We start from the raw sequence: 19,692 nt of genomic DNA, 5'->3' as shown, positions 1-19,692 counted from the left end.
TATGTGGACTAAAATCCATCATTACAGAATTTAAAGGGCCAAAGAGATGGCCCCATCCATCTGGATCTCTAGGGCAGGGCTCTTCATGCTGTGAGCGAGAGGGGAGCCTGTTTTTATCCAGAAATATCAATCATGGGCTATTGGTCCAATCTTGTAGATAAATAACCTCTTGCTAAAAAATACTGCTAAATTTTCAAAAATCTTCCATTAAAATAAAAATTCACCTGATGGTTTCCATTTTTTTTCTTCAAAATTTCCAACTCCCAACCACCCTAACACTTTATTAGCAATAATAGTAAGTCACCGTTATTCAGTAATGGTTTAAATACACACTCTGTCATGGTATTTTATCTACCTCATATATGACAGTGACATTATTATATACCCAAAAACAATACTCCATTTATGTTAATCTTTTAAAAACTGGGTCTCAACATTAAATACCATTCTGGATCCTTTATAAGAATGAAAACCTGACCTTAAAAAGCACTTTAATGTTAATGAAAAATATATTAACTATTCTCCAATAACTTGTTTTTAAGGGGGGGGGGGCATCTAAAATCCAGTAATATTTCTAGCTATTATTATGATCTAGATTTTCTCAACATAGTGAAAAGAGAATGGCAAGCCTGGTGACGTCCAGGAGTAAGGAACACTGGAAATGTCTATACAAATAAAGACAGCTGACTCTGGCACAGATATGTGAAATGCCACCATGATTAAAAACAAACAAAACACAACCTACCAGAACCACGAGGAGAGAATATAGAAAAAGTATCTGATTTTTAAAAAACAGATACAGCACATTTTTTATGTTGTAACTCTGTAGGGGTGTAAGTGACCCCTTACATAATAAATTTTGAGACAGCTGTACCTCTTCACATGGGCAGCAGAAATCACATTATACAAGGGTGGGAAGAGGAGAGGGCAAGGCTTGACAAGTGTCACTAATCTGTACTTTCTTAGTTTGAGGAGCTTTAAGCCTAAAACCGTTCATTTAGATAATAAAACTCGATAGCACTCTCTGATCTGAATTATTTTTACTAGATACTTCTAATGGGCAGAAAATTAGACTGTATTATGTGACAGAACATGGAATTCAGTTTATGGTTTTGACAGAACAAAAATATTTTAAGCTATACATGAACCTGCATGACTTGCATGCTAAAAGCTAATCTAGTAAAAATTATATACTTCAAAAAGTGACTTGAGGGACGCCTGGGTGGCTCAGTTGGTTAAGCAGCTGCCTTCGGCTCAGGTCATGATCCCAGCGTCCTGGGATCGAGTCCCGCATCGGGCTCCTTGCTCGTCGGGGAGCCTGCTTCTCCCACTGCCTCTGCCTGCCATTCTGTCTGCCTGTGCTCGCTCTCTCTCCCTCGCTCTCTCTGACAAATAAATAAATAAAATCTTTAAAAAAAAAAAAAAGTGACTTGAATAAGCAGCCAGGAAATTGTTTGGTTTCACTATAGAAAAGTTATAAAGAAAAAACTGAGTTGGCTGTAGATAAGATTACCTAAATTGGCTGTAAGGATCACCAGGGCAACAATAGTTCATTCTCATATATAAATTTTTTTAAAAGGACAATTTTACTCCCCAATTTAGGTAAACCAGGAGAAAAGTCAGTTTAATTAGCACTAATAAAAAAAATCAAATTTTAGAATTTCCTTTAAAATGTAATTTTGTTACCTTGGGGAAAAGTAGATATGGATCTGGGGGAAAAAAAACATTATCTGCATTTCTGAAAATGTATTAATAAATTCACATGTCAACTAATTTGAATTGTAAAATGTGTAAGTTTTCTTTTTAAAAAAGTGTGTTCGCTAAGGTTTAGTATTTTCCTTAAAATTTCATACTTTCTCCTTACAAAATAATTTAGAGCATGAATTTATAATTTTTCAAACAATGCAAAAGGTAATTTTTATCTATATCCCTTGAATGATAACCAAGTCTAAACTAATCAAGATTTATTACAGTAGCAACCTATAGGATACTGGTGTATTAGGTCCCTCAATCAATCCAAAAATAATACCTAAACTAACACCAAAATGAGTTTTAAGAGACTCAGTTTAAATTCTCCATGTATCACTCCCTGTGGGATCTGTTTTTCATCATAAGCTATGGCTTCCTTATAAAGTCCTTATAATCTTATTTGATTTGAACATTTAAATGTCAGTGTTTACTAGCTAACTGGACTGGTGTTTCTGAAATCAAGTAGTTCACTCATTCGGCTGAACGTCTCTCATGAGAGGCTATCAATCACACTGGAGTATCTGCCAAGTTAGGCAAACGATATAACCGGCTTTGTTGGTTCTGGGGTTTGGGTTTTGCATTTCAGTAGCCCTTCACTGTGTTAACAGGTCCTAGTAAAAATAACTAATCACTTGGTAGAGAAGGATCAAATACAAACAAATTTCAGTTTGCTCATCGGGAAAATGACAAAAACTGCCACTGGTAGAGCGTTTTAAGCTTGGTGGAAGGCTTGCCTATATATGCGCTGGCTTAACTGCATCTTACTCAACCCTATGAGGGCAGGGCGGGCATCCTGACGGACACTCTACAGAGATGGGAACTCAGAAAGGTCTGAGAAGGGGGAAAGCCAAGCCCGAGAACTCAAACTCTACTACTATTAACTTGCTTCCTTGGATAAAGTCACTGCACTGTTCTGGGCCTCAGTGTCCTCAGTGTCTTCATCTTCAGTTGTCGTGGGGGAAGAAAAAATCTACCTCCTGGGATTATTCTGAGGACTGAATGAGCTAGAAATATTTATAAAAGAACCCTGGGCAGAATACAGCAATATTCAAAAACTATTACCATCTCAAAAATAAACATTTAAATATTTTTTTAAATACAGTCAGAAAGGGGCACCTGGATGGCTCAGTCAGTTAAGCATTAGCTCTCGATTTCAGCTCAGGTCGTGATCTCAGAGTCGTGAAACTGAGCCTCGGAAAGGCTCTGAGGTCAGCAAGAGTCTGCTTGAGGATTCTCTCTCACCTTCCTCCCTCTGCCCCTCCCATTCAGGCTCACACACTCCCTCTCTCTCGAATAAACAAATAAATTCTTTAAAAAAAAAAAATAAAATAAATGCAGTAAGAAAGTCCTGATATCTGGAACATAGGACCGGAAAAGGTCTCAAAAACAAGACCTCCCAATGAACCATGGAGTCTTTGGTTTTACTGTCCACATCCCCTCAAAGTAGTGGGGCACCTAGTAAGTCATACTCAGAAAATCCCATATAGAGTAAGTCATGTCATTAGATGTAGCCAAGAGTGGCTGACAGAGGACGGCAACGTCAACTAACAGCTGAAGGTGGACCCAAAAGACTGACTCATGGAAAAGCAAAGAGGAAATCCAAAAGAAGATTTAAGAATCATTTACGGGGGCGCCTGGGTGGCTCAGTGGGTTAAGCCGCTGCCTTCGGCTCAGGTCATGATCTCAGGGTCCTGGGATCGAGTCCCGCATCGGGCTCTCTGCTCAGCAGGGAGCCTGCTTCCCTCTCTCTCTCTGCCTGCCTCTCTGTCTACTTGTGATCTCTGTCAAATAAATAAATAAAATCTAAAAAAAAAAAAGAATCATTTACGGTACAGAGAAAAATGTGACTATATCTTAACTGTCTCGCCAAATCACAAATTATAAAATAATTATTGTTTGGAAACAATGGTTTGAAATCTTCAAAAACATTCAAAAGGCAATCCAAATGCTTAAAGTAAGGAAGTATATAAACAAAAATTTAAGTAAAGTTTCAGGATAAATATACAAAATAAAATGTTTAAGGGAACAGCCAAGTTTCATCTACCTGGAAATCACTTATGTGTAACAGCAGTTCTTCAAGGATGCTGGAAAAATGAGGTGCTACTCTAGTTTAGGGGTGTGCACGATGCCAAGGCATCGTCCTGTAAGAACACAGACACTGGAAAGTATGATATGTGTGACGGGAAACAAAAATTCCCTAGAGTTATAATATATGAGAATACAAGAGTCTTCCTTCTTTGGAGAAGAATCCATTTCTAATAAAGCCAAAGCAAAGGAATAAATAGTTCAGTTATATCTTTAAGAAATACAAAGAAAGAATTAATCACTAAAACTCCATAGAGTTTTGTGGTGATGAGTATCTTTCCTAGGGTACTAATGGCAACAGATACAAAAGGCTATTATAGTTACCTTAGGTTATTTTTATTGCATGTAATTCCGTAGCGGTTTTATTCCATACAAATGAACCTTCAAACTTGTCAGCATGGTCTCATGATTTTTGTTTTACATCATTTCCTATTAGTGTCCTACACATATCCTAGGCTCAGGGTAAAACAAACTTTCTTGTTCCTGAAATTGTTCTTATTATCTCACATCTGCTCTTATCCCTGCTTCCTCTCTGAATCCTCTAATGACACCCAGGAAGGTTCTTTCAACTCCATAAAGCCTTTTCTGAAATATCCCCACTAACACCCACCCCAGCACAAGTAGACCTTTCCCATTAGACCTGTGACATTTTATTGCTACCATTTTTAACATAATTACTTAAACCTCTTACCTTGCAGGCATCCAAGTGAGAATCACACAGTAAAAGAATGCTAGAATCAAAGAGGCAACAGTATTCCAGTGCCAAAATGGTCAAGATACCGACTCCAAAGAGCCTTATTAAATCCCCGCTCTGAAGAAAGGGGACAATCGTAACTGACTTTATGTGTCTGTGCTTCTGTAAAACATCAAGATTGGAATGAACCAATCAATCAATAAATACATGCATTCTGCCTTATGCCTCTCATCCTACAAAAAAGAAGGGAGGGGGTATTATAAAGTCATTCAAAACTGTTTGACTTTCCAGATCTTCTCCTCTCCTTGGCACCTACTCTACTCTTCCTGAAAGACTAGATAGGTGATCTTCTAAACTGACTGTAAACTGATTAATTCTGATCAGTAGTTTAAATGACAAGTGGAAGGTTCCAGCAATATCCTAGGCAAAAATGAAGATTTGTGTTCCTGTATTTGTAAGAGTGAGAACGTACGACATTAAAGGGAAAAGTTAGGTTGCTCCTGCATCTCCTACCCTGCAGTCCCACAGTCAGAAGTCAGAGCCTGGGAACATCCACAACCCTGCACCATCACACGCATCACTGAATTTAAGAAAATGACCCACATTATAGCCTTAAGATGGTATTTTTTACATTACTTAAACCAGTTATTGCTCTAATGAGATTCATCAGACAGCATGAAACCCTCATTCAACCTCCCCGTCCCCCCGCCACAATGCAAATGAGTACTGGGCAATAATTCAAGAAACTGAAAACAAATCCCAGAATGGCTGTTTGCGCTCACCAAATGCACTAAAAGATAATGAGGAGCAAGAAAAGCATCACAGAAAGTTTTAACAGGTTAAAATAATAAACCCTTCCAGGCTGTATTACTGATTACTCACTTCTTTTAAGAAAATATCTGTTTTAAGTATTCACATTCACACAAAAAACTATCCTGAAAGAAGAATATGTCTTATTCCTATAGAGAACATAATTAAAATCTGGTGTTTGAAATGAAAACGTTACAGAAGTTTAAAAAAAAAAAAAAAGAAAAAAAAAAAAAAGACTGCCTGGGTGGGAGAACCTTGCAGAGCCGAGACCTCATTCATCATTAGCAACCACCACAGACATGGTACACTGAAGTCCGTCAACTAAACTTTTTTTTTTTTTTTTAAGATTTTATTTATTTATTTGACAGAGAGAGAGAGATCACAAGTAGGCAGAGAGGGAGGGGGAAGCAGACTTTCCACTGAGTAAAGAGCCCGATGTGGGGCTTGATCCTAGGACCCTGAGACCATTACCTGAGCCGAAGGCAGAGGCTTAACCCACAGAGCCACCCAGGTGCCCCTCAACTAAGCTTTTGGTTGCTAAAACTGACGTTGCAATGAAGACTGCAGTATTAATACAAAAAGCACCAGCACAATGGCCTGCACCTTAATTTCGAAACCATGTAGTAAACACATTGAATAAGTCAGTATCACTTATGACTAGAAACCAATTATATCATGATTTTGAAAGTGGCTGAACCCTCCACACCGGACTAGAAATGAGACAGCATTTCCTAACAGCAACTGTAAAGAAGGCAGGCTGCAGGGTGGAAGACCCGCCCCCACGTACCCAGGATTTCGGAGGCCACCTGAACAGACTTCATTCCGGGCGCCACATTGGCAAATACTGCGAGCTTAATTAAGTAATTAGTAAGAGATTTCCTGTATGAAAATAATACTTCCTCTTCTTAAAAGTGGCCACCTATTGGGTTTGTAAATTAGCAGTATTTAAGAAAAGGCAAACAATGTACTTGGGACAGGCTGTGTGTTATCAAAAAACAGCAATTCAAAACTGAACTCAAGTGTTTAATTATAGGAAGCTAATGTGGTTCCCTATGAGGTTTCAGGTAATTGTTTATCACATAAGCATAGGACTATAAGAAAAATCTAAGGCTATTTAATGGGAAAATGCTGTTAATTACTATTACGCTAGCTGAAATCTACTGAAACATTTAAAATCATGTAGGTTACTGGAATTGATTTTAAATTTTCCAGATAGCCAGGGGACCTGGCTTGCTCAGTCCACTAAGTGTCTGCCTTCAGCTCTGATCGTGATCCTGGGGTCCGGGAATGGAGCCCCATGTAAGGCCCCCAGCTCAATGGGAAGTGCCTCTCTCTCTCCCTTTTCCTCTCCCCCATGCTTGTGCTCTCTCTAGCTGGCTCTCTCAAATAAATATTATCTTTAACATTTTTTTTTTTTTAATTTCCAGATACCATTACATAGTCAAAATCCTACCTTTAATAACAGCCAACTCACAAAGTCTTATGTGATCATTAATTACATAACAACTAGGCTAATCATATACTCTGGATTCAAATATCCTTTAACACTGCATAAGAAATTTTTATGTTACATGTTAGCCTGTTAAACAACTCAATAAAACCAAAGCAATTAAAAGAACTATTTTTCCACACACTGAGATGTCTAATAAAATGTGTCACTTGAAACTCTGTATTTTTGTCCCCTGCTGGTTCTTTTCATAGAACTTTACCAAATGTTTGGGTGGCAGGGGTTTTCATGAATCAAGACTGTTTGCAAGTTATGATACTGAAGGAACAATGTGAGAATTACTTCTTTCAAGTTTAACCACAACGCTATTGCTTTGCTTTTCCTTCACTTGCTAAATCCATTACACAATACGTTTTAAAAGCATTATGAACTCCCATTCATTTCAGAGTAATTCAAAAACAGACTGGTGGACAATTTTTGAAGGAATTCAGCCCCTGCTGTCAGAACTGATCCAAGTCCCCCCTCTGAAGAGCTTTCCTGCAGGGAGTGCTTCTGCCTTCTGCACATGCGTGCACATATCCTAACACATCATGTTTCACTGCCATTCATTCCTTCACTGGTTTTAGATATTCATGCTGCACTACCTACAAAACAGAAATAAATCAAAGTGCATCTCTTAATAACTGTATTTATTACAAAATAAAAAATGTTAGAACTGAAAGAGATGTAACTTTTTGCCCAATTTCCTCATTCTAAGAACATTTAAAAAAAAACAAACAATAAAAAAAAAACCCCAGGCTGAAGCCCAGTGATTGACGTAGATACTGTAACAAGGTTACTTAGTGTTAGAACTAGATGAAGACTCTTTCTTCCCATGACTGTAGAGTAACGTAAGACTGTTGTTTTTACCACGGACATTCTGACAGGAGAAGCTGGGATCCTAGAGAATTTTTTTTTAAAAACCCCATTCATAATAAATAACTACTCATAAAAACCAACCCCTTACATCAATCTGTAGAGTATACACAGTGAAAAAACCTGGCAACTGATTGCTCTTGGCACCTCCACCAGCATCTGGAAGGTGGACTTGGAATTCAGGAATAGGAACAAAGCTCTTACGTTTTCAGGTTAACACTTGATTTATCCCAGGATTCACCTTTGCGCTGTTACACCTTCAGTAAGGACTCCATATCTGAAGACTGGAAGTATGGGATTGCTTGCTCACAGCCAACATAAAACCTTGTCATTGTAACCTACCTCCTTGGCCATGTCTGTGTATTTCTGCTTTTCCTTTGGATCTAGAACAGCCCACCAATCAGCCAGTATCTTGGTAGCACCTCGGTTATCAAGCCTGGGGTGTTCCTGACGTACAAGGGAGCGATGACGTTTGCAAAACAAGAGAAATGCATTCATTGGTCTCCGGGCTCGCTGTTCTGGTGATTCATCATCAGTCTCACCAACATCTTGCTCTAGGCCATCGGCCCCAAGAAGTTGAACCTATTACCAACCAAAACAAAAGCCAGATGTTTAACAAATCCTGGACAGTTTTGCTTTAACAGTTAGTTTTGGTTTTCAAATTGTGTTTTTTCTTAGCTCCATCTAAACAACTTCCAAATTGGAAAAGAAAATAATCAACAACCACTATTAGTGGTTGGTAACCAACTTACAATGTATTCTGCTTAGTTTCTATAGCAACCTGTGCATGTCTCTATTATAGCATATATTATTATGTTATGACTGCTTACATTTTTTCCCCTCACTAACCAGTGAGTTCTTTGAGGACAAAAGCTCTTTTACCTTTACAACCACAGCATCTAGCTCAATGTCTGGTATATATATAACATCATTACTTAACTGCTCAATAAATATAGAAACCCATTCTGTGATATATGGGTCTCAGGAACAACAACAACATTCACAAAAAAATACATGAATATCAGCTGTTTCTCCTCATTGGAAAGTGCTTTTCTATAGTTTGTAATATGAAAATGTTTAACATGAAAGTAGGTAATAAAAATTTAATACAGACTATTCAATGTTTTATGCACACCGCAAGTAGAACCTCCTACTATAAAAATCAAAATAGACATTTAACATTATTTGAAGGAGGAACTATGTAGTAAATACTCAAGCTTGTAAATATCAACCTTTCTTGTTTACTGAAATGCTATGATGAGAGGAATAAATTCACCCAGGCTTAAACCTTCAAAATCGATTCTGAATCCTCCCTTTTCCTAAGCATTTCATTCAACTCGAGGTCCTCAAGAACTCCTACAAAGTGCTAAACCTAACCATTCCATCTGTGTAATCGTCATTTCCAGTGTCCTAACCTATAGCGTAAGCTTTCTGCTTCTGATCCCCTACACTACTTCCTGCACATGGCTGCAGATACCCCTGATCACCAAATCTCAGGATATATTAGGATTGTTAAATATCTTCTAAAGCGAAAATATGATCCTGTGCTATTTCTTGGAAACAGTGCAACCGTGAACAGAAGTCCAGAAGGCTTATTAAAAGAATCTCTTTAATTTCTTATTTCACGGTTAAAATCAAGGATTGGTTTTTAGTTGTTAATAATTGTTAGTCTGCAATTGTTAGTAGTTGTTAGTCTGCATTATATAGTAGAGCCTAAGTTCTTCAACTTGAGTGGGCAGTGGAATCCCTGGAGGTCTTGTTAAAACAGAGATTGTTATGACCCATTCCCAGAGTTTCCAATTCTGTAGGCCTGGAGTGGGCCTTGCTTGAGATTTTGTATTTCTAACAAGTTCCCAGGTGATGCTGATGCTGCTGGTCTGAAGATCACACTCTGAGAACCACTACTCTAAGGCAATCACATGTTTACTGGGCAACTGCTACAGACACTTGAGGACAAATCACTAGCTTAATCCAATTGGGTATGTTTAAAAGGTCTCTTAAGTTTAAATTAAGTATTATAAATACACTTAATTAACCATTCATTATCTTCAAACAAAACAGTACAGTGGAACAATCTTGAAGTCATAGCTATTATGATTTGGAAATACATGGGAGATCACTATTGGGCATGAAGGCTATAGATTCAGCTTCCCCATTATGTCCACAACTATTAGCAATGATTTGCATTTGGGGGGATTATTTATTTAGCATTCTGAATCTAAGAATGCTATAGAAAAATCAAGGCATAAAAAGTATATTATGTAGGTTGAGGAATTAATTATAGTTTCCCTTCAGAAAAGAATAACTTTTGATTCCATTACTAAATTATAAAACTCAAGCCAAGAGCTGGAAAAAAAAGATAAATAAGACAAGATCCTGGACCAAGAAGCTTACTGTTTGGCGAGGGAAGAAAGATATAAAAGCGAATGAATTAAAAAGCAGTACGATGATGATTACAAGGAACCAGTGTGATAATGAAGCACCAGTGGTTGGATGAGAGTACACTGAAGTCTCCCTAGAAAATGTGCTGTCTGAGCTAAATTCTGGAAGATGAATCAGAATGTGTCAGGTGGGCAATAGGGAGATACAAAAAAACTAGAAAGGATTAAGGCTCTATGACTACTAACTGATAAACAGTTCAGTAGCACTGGTACATCTAACATTAGAACACAGATCCAGGACATGTGGTTGTAGAAGTAGGTATGGATGTACTTTATGAAGAATGTGCTCTTATTTAAAAAAAAAAAAAAATCATACTTTTAATCCTATGAGTAGCTACAGACTGTTTTAAAAAAAAAAATCTTGGGACAACATAGGTTATCATATTTTACCACAGATAATTTTGCCAAATACGAACATTAAAAAAAAAAAAAAGTTTTCAGGACATCTGAGTGACTCAGTGGGTTAAGTGTCTGACTTTGGCTCAGTTTCATGATCCCGGGGTCAGTCCTGGGATCTAGCTTCAAGTCAAGCCTCTGCTCAGCAAGGACTCAGCTTCTCCCTCTTCCTCCACCCCTCCCCCAGCTTGTGCTTGCTCTCTAAAATAAATCTTTTTTTTTTTTAATATATTATTTATTTATTTGACAGAGAGAGAGAGAGAGATCACAAGTAGGAAGACGCGGGCGGAGAGAGAGGGGGAAGCAGACACCCCGCTGAGCAGAGAGCCCAATATGGGGCTCGATCCCAGGACCCTGAGATCATGACCTGGGCCGAAGGCAGAGGCTTTAACCCACTGAGCCACCCAGGTGCCCCTAAAATAAATAAAATCTTTTTAAAAATGTTTGGAATTACTACTTATTGTGAAAATTATTTCATTAAATTAACTAACCAAAAAGTAAATAAGCAAATGAATAAATAAAATTAAATAAAAGTGAAAAACTATCTAGACTTCAATTTTTCTTTCACCAGTGGCCAAATACTACCTTGTAACAAATCAACACTAATACCAGACCAGGGTATGGAAACCACAGCTAGATACAATGGAGAGCCATGAGTGGTTGTAAGCATAGGAAAGACATTTCAAGTTCTGTATTTTAAGATAACTCCTGTCAACAGAATAGAACATGAATTATAATACCAAAAGTGTAAGCAAACCAAACCAGAGGAACCATTTAAGAGACTATTCCAGCTGTCCAGGTAAGAAAGGAGACAGGGCTGAATCAAGGCCATAATGAAGAGAATGGGAAAGTGAGAACAGAAAGAATACTTATTTATGACATAGAACCAAGAGAGTTGGTGTGCAACTGGACTTAATAGTTAAAAAAGGAAGAGTGCTGGGGTGCCTGGGTGGGCAAGTCAGTTGAGCATCTGACACTTGTTTTCAGCTCAGGTCTTGATATCGAGGTCATGGGATAGAGCCCTCAGTTGGGCTCCTTGCTCAGTGTGAAGTCTGATTAAGACTCTCTCTCCATCTCCTTCAGCCCATCCCCTCTACTCTAGAACAAATAAGTAAATCTATATATTTAAAAAAAAAAAAAAAAGTAAGAGTGTTTTTAGCTTCAGTGGCAAGACCCCTTCATACACAACAGAGAATGTTTTTTCTCCAATGAGAGAGATGAGATCAAGTGGAGAGCAGAACAATTTGTACCAGAGAGCCTAAATTCAAGGTGGCTGTCATCAGAGAAGTCTTCGTTGGGAAATGAACTGAGGTATGAATACAAGGAGGCAAGACTAGGAAAGTGGATGAGATCACCACGTGTGGACGGAGAAAGAAGGGAATTCAATCACTTCATTCTTTCTCTTTTTAACTGTTTATTGGGCCGCTGACAGGGATGAGGCACTCTTCTAGGTGGTGCAGGTAGAGCCATAAAGCAGAAGAGTGGCACAGACAGCCTTTCATTTGGCAAGGATCCCTCTGGCTGCTCTGCTGGGAAGAGACTGTGGAAGGGCAAAAGCAGAAGCAGGCAGAGGCAGTACACACTGAGCTGCACCAGAAACGGTGGTGGCGTGGACCAATGAGGCCATGGTGGCCTTGCTAAGGAGAAGTCAAGCTGAGAACACATGCAGGAGGCACGGCTGAGAATCTTCTGATAGCCGGATAGGACACCTGAGCAAAAGGAGAGAGACCAGGCTTCTGGTGTGACCAACATGAAAGCTGGGGGTCCCCACTTACTGAGGGAAGACGCAGGAAGGTGCACTTCAAAGCTTCATTCTGAACACATATGAACTGAGGCTCTGACCTAAGATCTAAGTGGAGATATCAAGTATATAGTTGAAACCACAAGTGCAGGGTTTAAGACAAAGGTTCAGACGGCGCGAGAAATTAAGAAGCCCAGGGAACACCAATACCTGAGGGCAGAATCATGGAGGGGCATCAGCTGAAAGAAGCTAGGAAGCTGCAGCTGGGAGAGAAAACAGAGATCCTGGGACAGACAGAGGAGTGCCTGCTGCGGGAGGAGTAAAGCAGGAGACCGCCTCAAGGACCACAGGACCGACACTGTGTCAGAATGACCAGATCGGGATAAACTTGGCAGTTTCCTCACACAGAATTAATAACACTGCTTTCTCTAGAAAAGGAAAGGAGGAGGAAAAGATGGGCAAGAAGTGAAGCAAGTGTGTGGGTGAGCAGAGGAAGCTGAAGGAGTCACTTCAGGCGGCCTCCATTTTCTATGTAAAAGAGTAGGAAAAGCTCAGTGAGAGAGACCATAAAGGGTATCCAGGTAAGATGTCTGAGAAACAGGAAAAGCAGAAAACATGGTTTCTTGGAAGCTGACCCAAGCCTAGAACAAAAGACTGAATGGATGTCAAAGGCCTGAAGAACACTAAATCATGTTTATAAAAGTTATAGTGACACAAAATATGTACTCACTGATTCTTCTAATGACCATACATCTATTCAAAACCTGCTCTGTGCCAGGCACCAGGTCAAACAGGAGAACATTCGGGTCAAGACTTTGCTCTTCCCCGGCTTACATTCTAGTCTGGCAAGACAGACATACACAAGTACACAGCTAAATACAAGGTAAATGGTAAATGCCAGGAAGAAAACCCCTGAACTTGGAATGCACTGGGTGGGAGAGATACCTGAGATGAGAAGGTCCCATCTCTTGGGGCAGTAGTCCTTGTCCTGAAGGCTGAATGGGGCGGAGGAGGAACCACTTATGCCAAGACTTGGAGGAATGTGTGGCTTTCTAACGTCACCTGCCTGGTTGTGCGACTTTCTGAGTAAGAACTGGCTCAAGCATGAGAAGAGAAAGGGGGATGTGGAAAACCGAATGACCAAGGAGGCTTGGTAGGGGTGAGGAATGCCAAATGCCATGAAGGCTGAGGCAGAGGTGAGGGCCTGGCAGCTCTGAGGCTGCCTTCAAGGTTAGACTGAAGTGGAGGGAGAAGCCAGAGGAGCCATGGGGTGGGTGCCAGGGGAGCACAACAAATTTTATGAATTCCCCCCATCTCCTCTGCATTTGAGTATTACAGTTATTACCTGAAAATCATTAGCTAATTGACAGAAAGACTATCAAAGACAGCTCTGTTTCTCTCTCAACTACTAGGAAGTACAGATACTTCAGGGAGTCACTGATATCTGCAGTAAAAAGTAAACCGAGTAGTTCAATAGGATTCAAGTTACACAGACTTTTAGAAATGCATCATTCTCACCACCCCTGATCACTGTCATTTCTGGAATGAACAGTCAAAACTTCTCTATTAAACAGAAGAATTACCTTATCAATATCCTCCTCTTCGTCTTCCTCCTCCTCCTCTTCTGAAAAGTCCAGCAGTTTCTTTGCTAGCAGTGGGTGCCACTGAAGACACTTTCGTTTTGGTCGTTTTCCAGCCCTTTCTCCTTCTGCTGAATGATCTTTATTTCTATTACTGCCTTTCATTACTGTGACCTGTGGTAAGGGAAAAAAGGGAGAAACAGAGAGAAATCAAAGTAAATTTGATTAAAATTTGTTTATTTAGCTTCCTTAGCTTTAATTGGATTACAGTTTTAATGACTAAAGTATCTACCAGCTCAGGCATTTACTGGATTCAGTACGAATTCTAAGTACATAATCAAACATTCATTTCACTTGGCTAAATGGAGCTAATAAAATTTGCCTTTTATGAAATCTACTTCCTTCCACTCCATAACTTCAGAACTCAAAACCCAAACAAAGCAGCAGGAGGATTACAAGTTACTGTCACCTGTTCACACTGACTCAGGGTAGGGCTGCTCAAAGTGGTGCATCAGAAGAACGTGAAGAGACGGTGCCCAGAGAACAGGCACTCCCAGAGGTGGCCCTCCATACATTCTCCAATGGCTCCTCTTTTATTACAGTAATTTACATGAATTTCGCATTCTACACTATGATAAATCTGAGCTTGGAGCATTATTAAATAAAATGAATACTTTGTAAGAGTCAAATGTTTTGGATTTTTAAAAAACCATTTCACAAGACACACGATTTTTAAAAACTAAGAGCGTGCAGCTTCCAAGGACCCAGCGCATGAAGTCACGTAAGGTCACCTAGCAAGATGAGCAAGCACCCTCTGCACCCATCCGTGATACAACAAATCACAGGCATTCCTGCACCTCTCCATCTCATGGGCACCAGAATCTGGTAACAAAGTTTTGCTCCCAGGCTTTTTGCTGTTGCTCTTCCCTTGAGAGGTGGCTGGCTCAAACAGCTAAGCAGTCGCCAGCCTATGGATGTGAGAAAATCTTCTGAAGCCCCAAATTCTATGTTACTTTTAGGTGACTTAAAAAAAAAAAAAATTAAAAAAAAAAAAAAAAGCTTTTTCTCAATGATAAAAACAATACACATTCATAGTTTATGAAGGTGAACATAGCACAAAATGAGGTTCATATTCTCCATCATACTAGCCCCACAGCCTAGAGGTAAACTACACGTCAGTATCGTATATGCATTCCCTCAGGTATTTTCCTAGCTTAATAGTTCTCATTCATTCATTTTAAGTAATAATGTACAAATCATTGTTTATACATACTCATGCCAACATTCAAATAATGTTATCGATTTACTGAATGGCTCACACGGACAGTTATAAACACAAACACAGTTGCTGAAATCACACAACAGTAGCCTTTTGGGTCAGTTTAAGTGTGAACTGGTCCAAATGCTTGCAAAGTGGTATCAATAAATTTGTTATGCCATGTTGCTAAAACTAGGATTTCATAAAGTTTCTAGATTCATCCAGTTCAGAAGCCTTTAAAACAATACGGCACAGGCAAATTTATCCTCTGTCCTTCACCGTTTATGGATTTAGGGTCATGCTTAGGTCTTCCTCATTTCTAAATTTTAAAAAATCTCAAACAACTCCTTCCAGAACCTGCATGACTTCATTATAAAAAATAATTTTAATATTTGATCAATCTGTAACTCAGGAGATAGGGATTCTGATAAAGGAGATAAGGGTCTGCCTTATACTTTTTTACCCAAATAACTAGCCAAATTCTGCCAGAGTTATTTATTAAATAATCCAGCTTTCTTCCACTCCTTTGAAATGACACTTTTATCCTACACTAAATTACTATATCTGTATACAACCATTTCTGAATTCTCTTCTGTTAATAATCATGCCCCTCTAACCTGTTTGCCTTTCCTTTGACTAATTTTAAAATATCCTTAAGGACTGTATCACTCTGTGTCTTTTTTTATATATAAATATACCAGTAAACATAGCCATTTAGAAATTTTAATTTGCATAGATCATGCTCATCTAAGTCAACCCACCTTGACTGTTCCCATTTTGTAATAACCATGGTATATTCCAAAAAAAAAATGTATAATGCAATATACTCAATCATTTCATTATTGATAAACATCCAGATTATTTCTTGTGCTGAGTAAAATCATGTTAATAAGAAAATTTTTAAGTCTTCATTTTGATAAAAATCCTCATCAATTTATCAAATGCTATGTCCAGTCAAAGGAAGGAGGGAGAGCAAAGAAAAACATGTTCCTATGGTCTTTTTAGAAGGAAACTTCTGAGTATCTGTAATAAGTGTATGCTACCTCAAAAGTATAAGTTACTGAAAACTCTATAGAGAATTAGTTATCTGGTATGCTCTTAATAAAGGAACAAAGATTTCTTGTGAACTGATAGATCATTTAACAGTTCTCATTCTATCTACAAATAAAACTTGGCACAGGCAACCCAATTTCCAAAAATACCAATGCTATATAGATAGAAGAGGAAGCAGTTATTTTTGTGGCTTATAAATCACTTCAGGATGAGCTGCATGAGTGGCAACTAAACCTATATGAGGGTCCCAATATTTTATGAGATAAAACATTTATTTACGGCCTTTTCTTTTCCATTAAAAAAAGTCCCTTTGACATTTCTTACTAAGGCTGGTTTAGTGCTTATGAACTCCTTTAATTTCTGTCTGAGAAACTTTACCTTTCCTTCAATTCTGAATAATCTTGCCAGGTAGGTTATTCTTCATTGTAGCTTCTTCCTTTCAACCCTTTGAATCTATCATGCTACTCCCTTTCTGGCCTGCAAATTATTCTACTGAAAAATCAGCTGATGGTCTTACAGGAGCACCCTATGTAACTAGCTGCTTTTCTTTTGCTGCTTTTAAGATTCTCTTTATCTTTGATTTTTGACATTTTAATTATGATGTGTCTGGTATGGACCTCTTTGAATGCATCTGGTGGGGGCTTTCTATGATTCCTAGACATGGGTGTCTGTTTCCTTCTCCAGGCTGGTGAGGTTTTCAGCTCTTATTTCTTCAAATAAGTTTTCTGCCTATTTCTCTCTTCTCCTCTGGGACCCCTATAATGGGAATGTTAGTATGCCTGATATTGTTCCAAAGGTCCCTTAAACCACCCTTATTTTAAATTTTTTTTCATTTTGCTATTCAGCTGGAGTGATTTCCACTAACCTGTCTTTCAGATCACTGATCTGTTCTTCTGCATCATCTAATCTGCTATTGATTCCCTCCAGTATATTTTTCAATCCAGTTACTATATTCAGCTCTAATTGGTTCTTTTTTTATATATTTTTTTCTCTTTGTTGAAGTTTTTACTGGGTTCACTCATTTTTCTCCCAAGTCTGTTGAACACCTTTATGACCATTATTATAAACTATTATTTACCAGGCACACTGCTTATCTCTGTTTCATTTAGTTCTCTTTCTGAGGTTCTGTCTTTCATTTGGAGCATATACCTTTGCTTGACTTTCTGTGTTTGTTTGTATGTGTTATCCATAGGTCACTTCAGTCCCCTGGTCTTAAAGGAGTGACCTTATACAGAAAGTTTCCTATGGGACCCAGAAGTGCAATACCCCCCTAGTCACCAGGCCCAAGTGTTCCAGGGGTGTTCTCTGAGTGGGCAGTGTATACCCTCCTGGAGTGGCTAGGCTGTGATAGCTGGCAGAAGGGGCTAGTCCCCAGCCTGGCTGGCTGCCATGCCCTGCCATGACTACTATGATCACACTAGTGGGTGGGCCCTGACCCCAGTACAGATGACTGACAAGCCTGACCACGGCTATGCCAGTGGGTAGGGCTAGCGCCTGGTGTGGCTGGCTGTGAGACTTGGCCCGACTGCTGCAGCATGCTGGTGCGGGGGAATGCCTGTCTCCCTGAGTGGCAGCTGCTTGGTGGGGGTTTTGATCCATGCTGAGGCTGTACATTGGGTGCAGCAGGGCAGGGGATGGGACACAGATAGAGGTCTCTGCCAAGGCCTTTTGCTGAAAGCGGTGAGGTAGGATCCGTTGGACAGAGATGCCAGTCCTGGACAAAGTTTCTTGCTGGGACAGGAGCTGCCTGTGGGGGGCAGAATGGGTGCCACTTTGCAGAATTGCCAGTCCCAGCCAAGGCTGCTCATCAGGGCAGGAGCTGCTTTGGAGGGATGCCTGCTAGGGTGAATCTGCAGAGGAATGCAGGATGGGGGGTGGGGGCTTGAATAGTGCTTGCCAACATAGATGGAGAATATCAGAAATAGCTGCACAAGAGACAGACCTGCTAGGTAGAAAGAAAGAAAAATGGGGCCCTCCAGTGCTTCCATTCCCAGAGAAATTTCCTACCAATCCTTGTCGCTTTGGCACACACTCTAAAAGTAGTCAACAAATCTATCCTTCATGGATGGCCCTGGTATTTTCCAAACCCCTGCCTCCCTAACAGGGTCTTGGAGCAAGTGAGTTTGTGCATGAGCTCTTAACAGCAGAGTCCCAGTTTTCCTTAGCCCTCCGCTTACCTACAGTTGAGCCCTGCTGACTTCTAAAGCCACATGTTAGAGCCTGTCTTCCCAGGGCAGTTCCCAGGACGAGCGGTTGCCCAGTGTGGGGCTGGACCTTCTTGCTCCTCAGGAAGAATCTCTGTGTTAGGAATATCCCTACTGTATCTCTACACTGCCTGTCCTTCTCAGAGTGGATTTTTCTTTTTAGAATAGCAGAGCTGTTCTGCTAGTCTTCAGGAAGAGTCTTCAGAGAGAGTCATTCCATATACAGTTGTAGTGTGGGTGTATCCATGGGAGGAGGTCAACTCAGAATCATCCTACTCCAACCTTGTGATCCTATCTTTGTTTAGGTTACACGTTTTTAAAATAGTAAAAGAAACCAACTGAAAACTGTAAGCCAAGCAGCTATACCAACTGGAGAGGTCAAAGTGATTGATACCTTTTAGTCTCAAGGATTTTGACTATGCTATTTAATTATGTATGAATGCGTTTAAGTGTATGTGCCTTTATGTATGTATGTGTATAAAATTTTAATATTCAAAGAGAAAACAAAATATCAAGAATAAAATTAATGAATGGTGTATATATATGTGGCTTTGGGGTTCAGAATAATTACATTCACATATGATTTCTTTCCCATGTAGGTGACATGTAGCCACTACAAATACTGTGTGTCTTCACTGATAACCCTCCAAACTGATCTCTTCCTCCCAGAAATCACTAGACTTTAAATTGCTAATGATAACACATTTTCCCTTGAATTACCATTATTAGGGTATATCCTACCTCTGTCACTAGGCCTTTTTTTTTTCCCCTTTATAATCCCTCATTATTTACCTTTATATGCTCAGAAACATCCTGGCTCACCAGAACATCAAGATCAGTTAGTCGTCACGGTTGTTACAAGCAATCATATGAATCCCTGCACTAAATAATGGTGATGTTTTTAAACACTCGAACGGCTTCAAAATGAATCCCCATCTCTCTCATTCCCCTGAATTTAGACATTCTTTCCTGAGTAGGAAACAAAGGGGGGGGGTGAACTACATGTAACTATGACACACGGGCCAAGGTGGCATGTGGTGCGTGAGAACCACTGAGCGCCCTGAGCTGTGTAAGAAATAAGACCAACACCCCCACAGCGGCATCTAGAACAAAGTAAAAGTGAAAGAAATCTTTTTAGCATAAATTAAAGATGAAAAAGTGCACAAGTGAATTGGACATAATGTACTTCAGAGAAGAAAAGTATAACTGATGTATTGGGCATGAAATACCTCAAACTATAAACTGGATACTTTAATAATTTATAGTTATCTAATTACTTTTTAATTCCTTACAGATCAGTTTTCACACTGTTGAGAGAA

General features: G+C 39.4%; 1 protein-coding gene across 17 annotated transcripts in view; it reads right to left on the bottom strand.

Moving 5' to 3' along the window:
• BBX (BBX high mobility group box domain containing) overlaps positions 1-19,692 on the bottom strand; it is a 274,710-nt gene that overhangs the window by 85,706 nt on the left and 169,312 nt on the right. For all 17 annotated transcript variants that reach the window (XM_047723582.1, XM_047723591.1, XM_047723575.1 and 14 more), the window contains 2 exons: positions 13,862-14,032; positions 8,043-8,282 (listed from right to left, as the gene is read on the bottom strand). In XM_047723582.1, coding sequence (XP_047579538.1) covers positions 8,043-8,282; positions 13,862-14,032 — 411 coding nt within the window. The remainder of the gene's footprint in view (positions 1-8,042; positions 8,283-13,861; positions 14,033-19,692) is intronic.

This window comes from Lutra lutra, chromosome 1 (assembly GCF_902655055.1).
Source record: "Lutra lutra chromosome 1, mLutLut1.2, whole genome shotgun sequence".
In the NCBI taxonomy this organism is placed as follows: Eukaryota; Metazoa; Chordata; class Mammalia; order Carnivora; family Mustelidae; genus Lutra; species Lutra lutra.
This window is presented reverse-complemented; position numbering and strand designations above follow the sequence as displayed.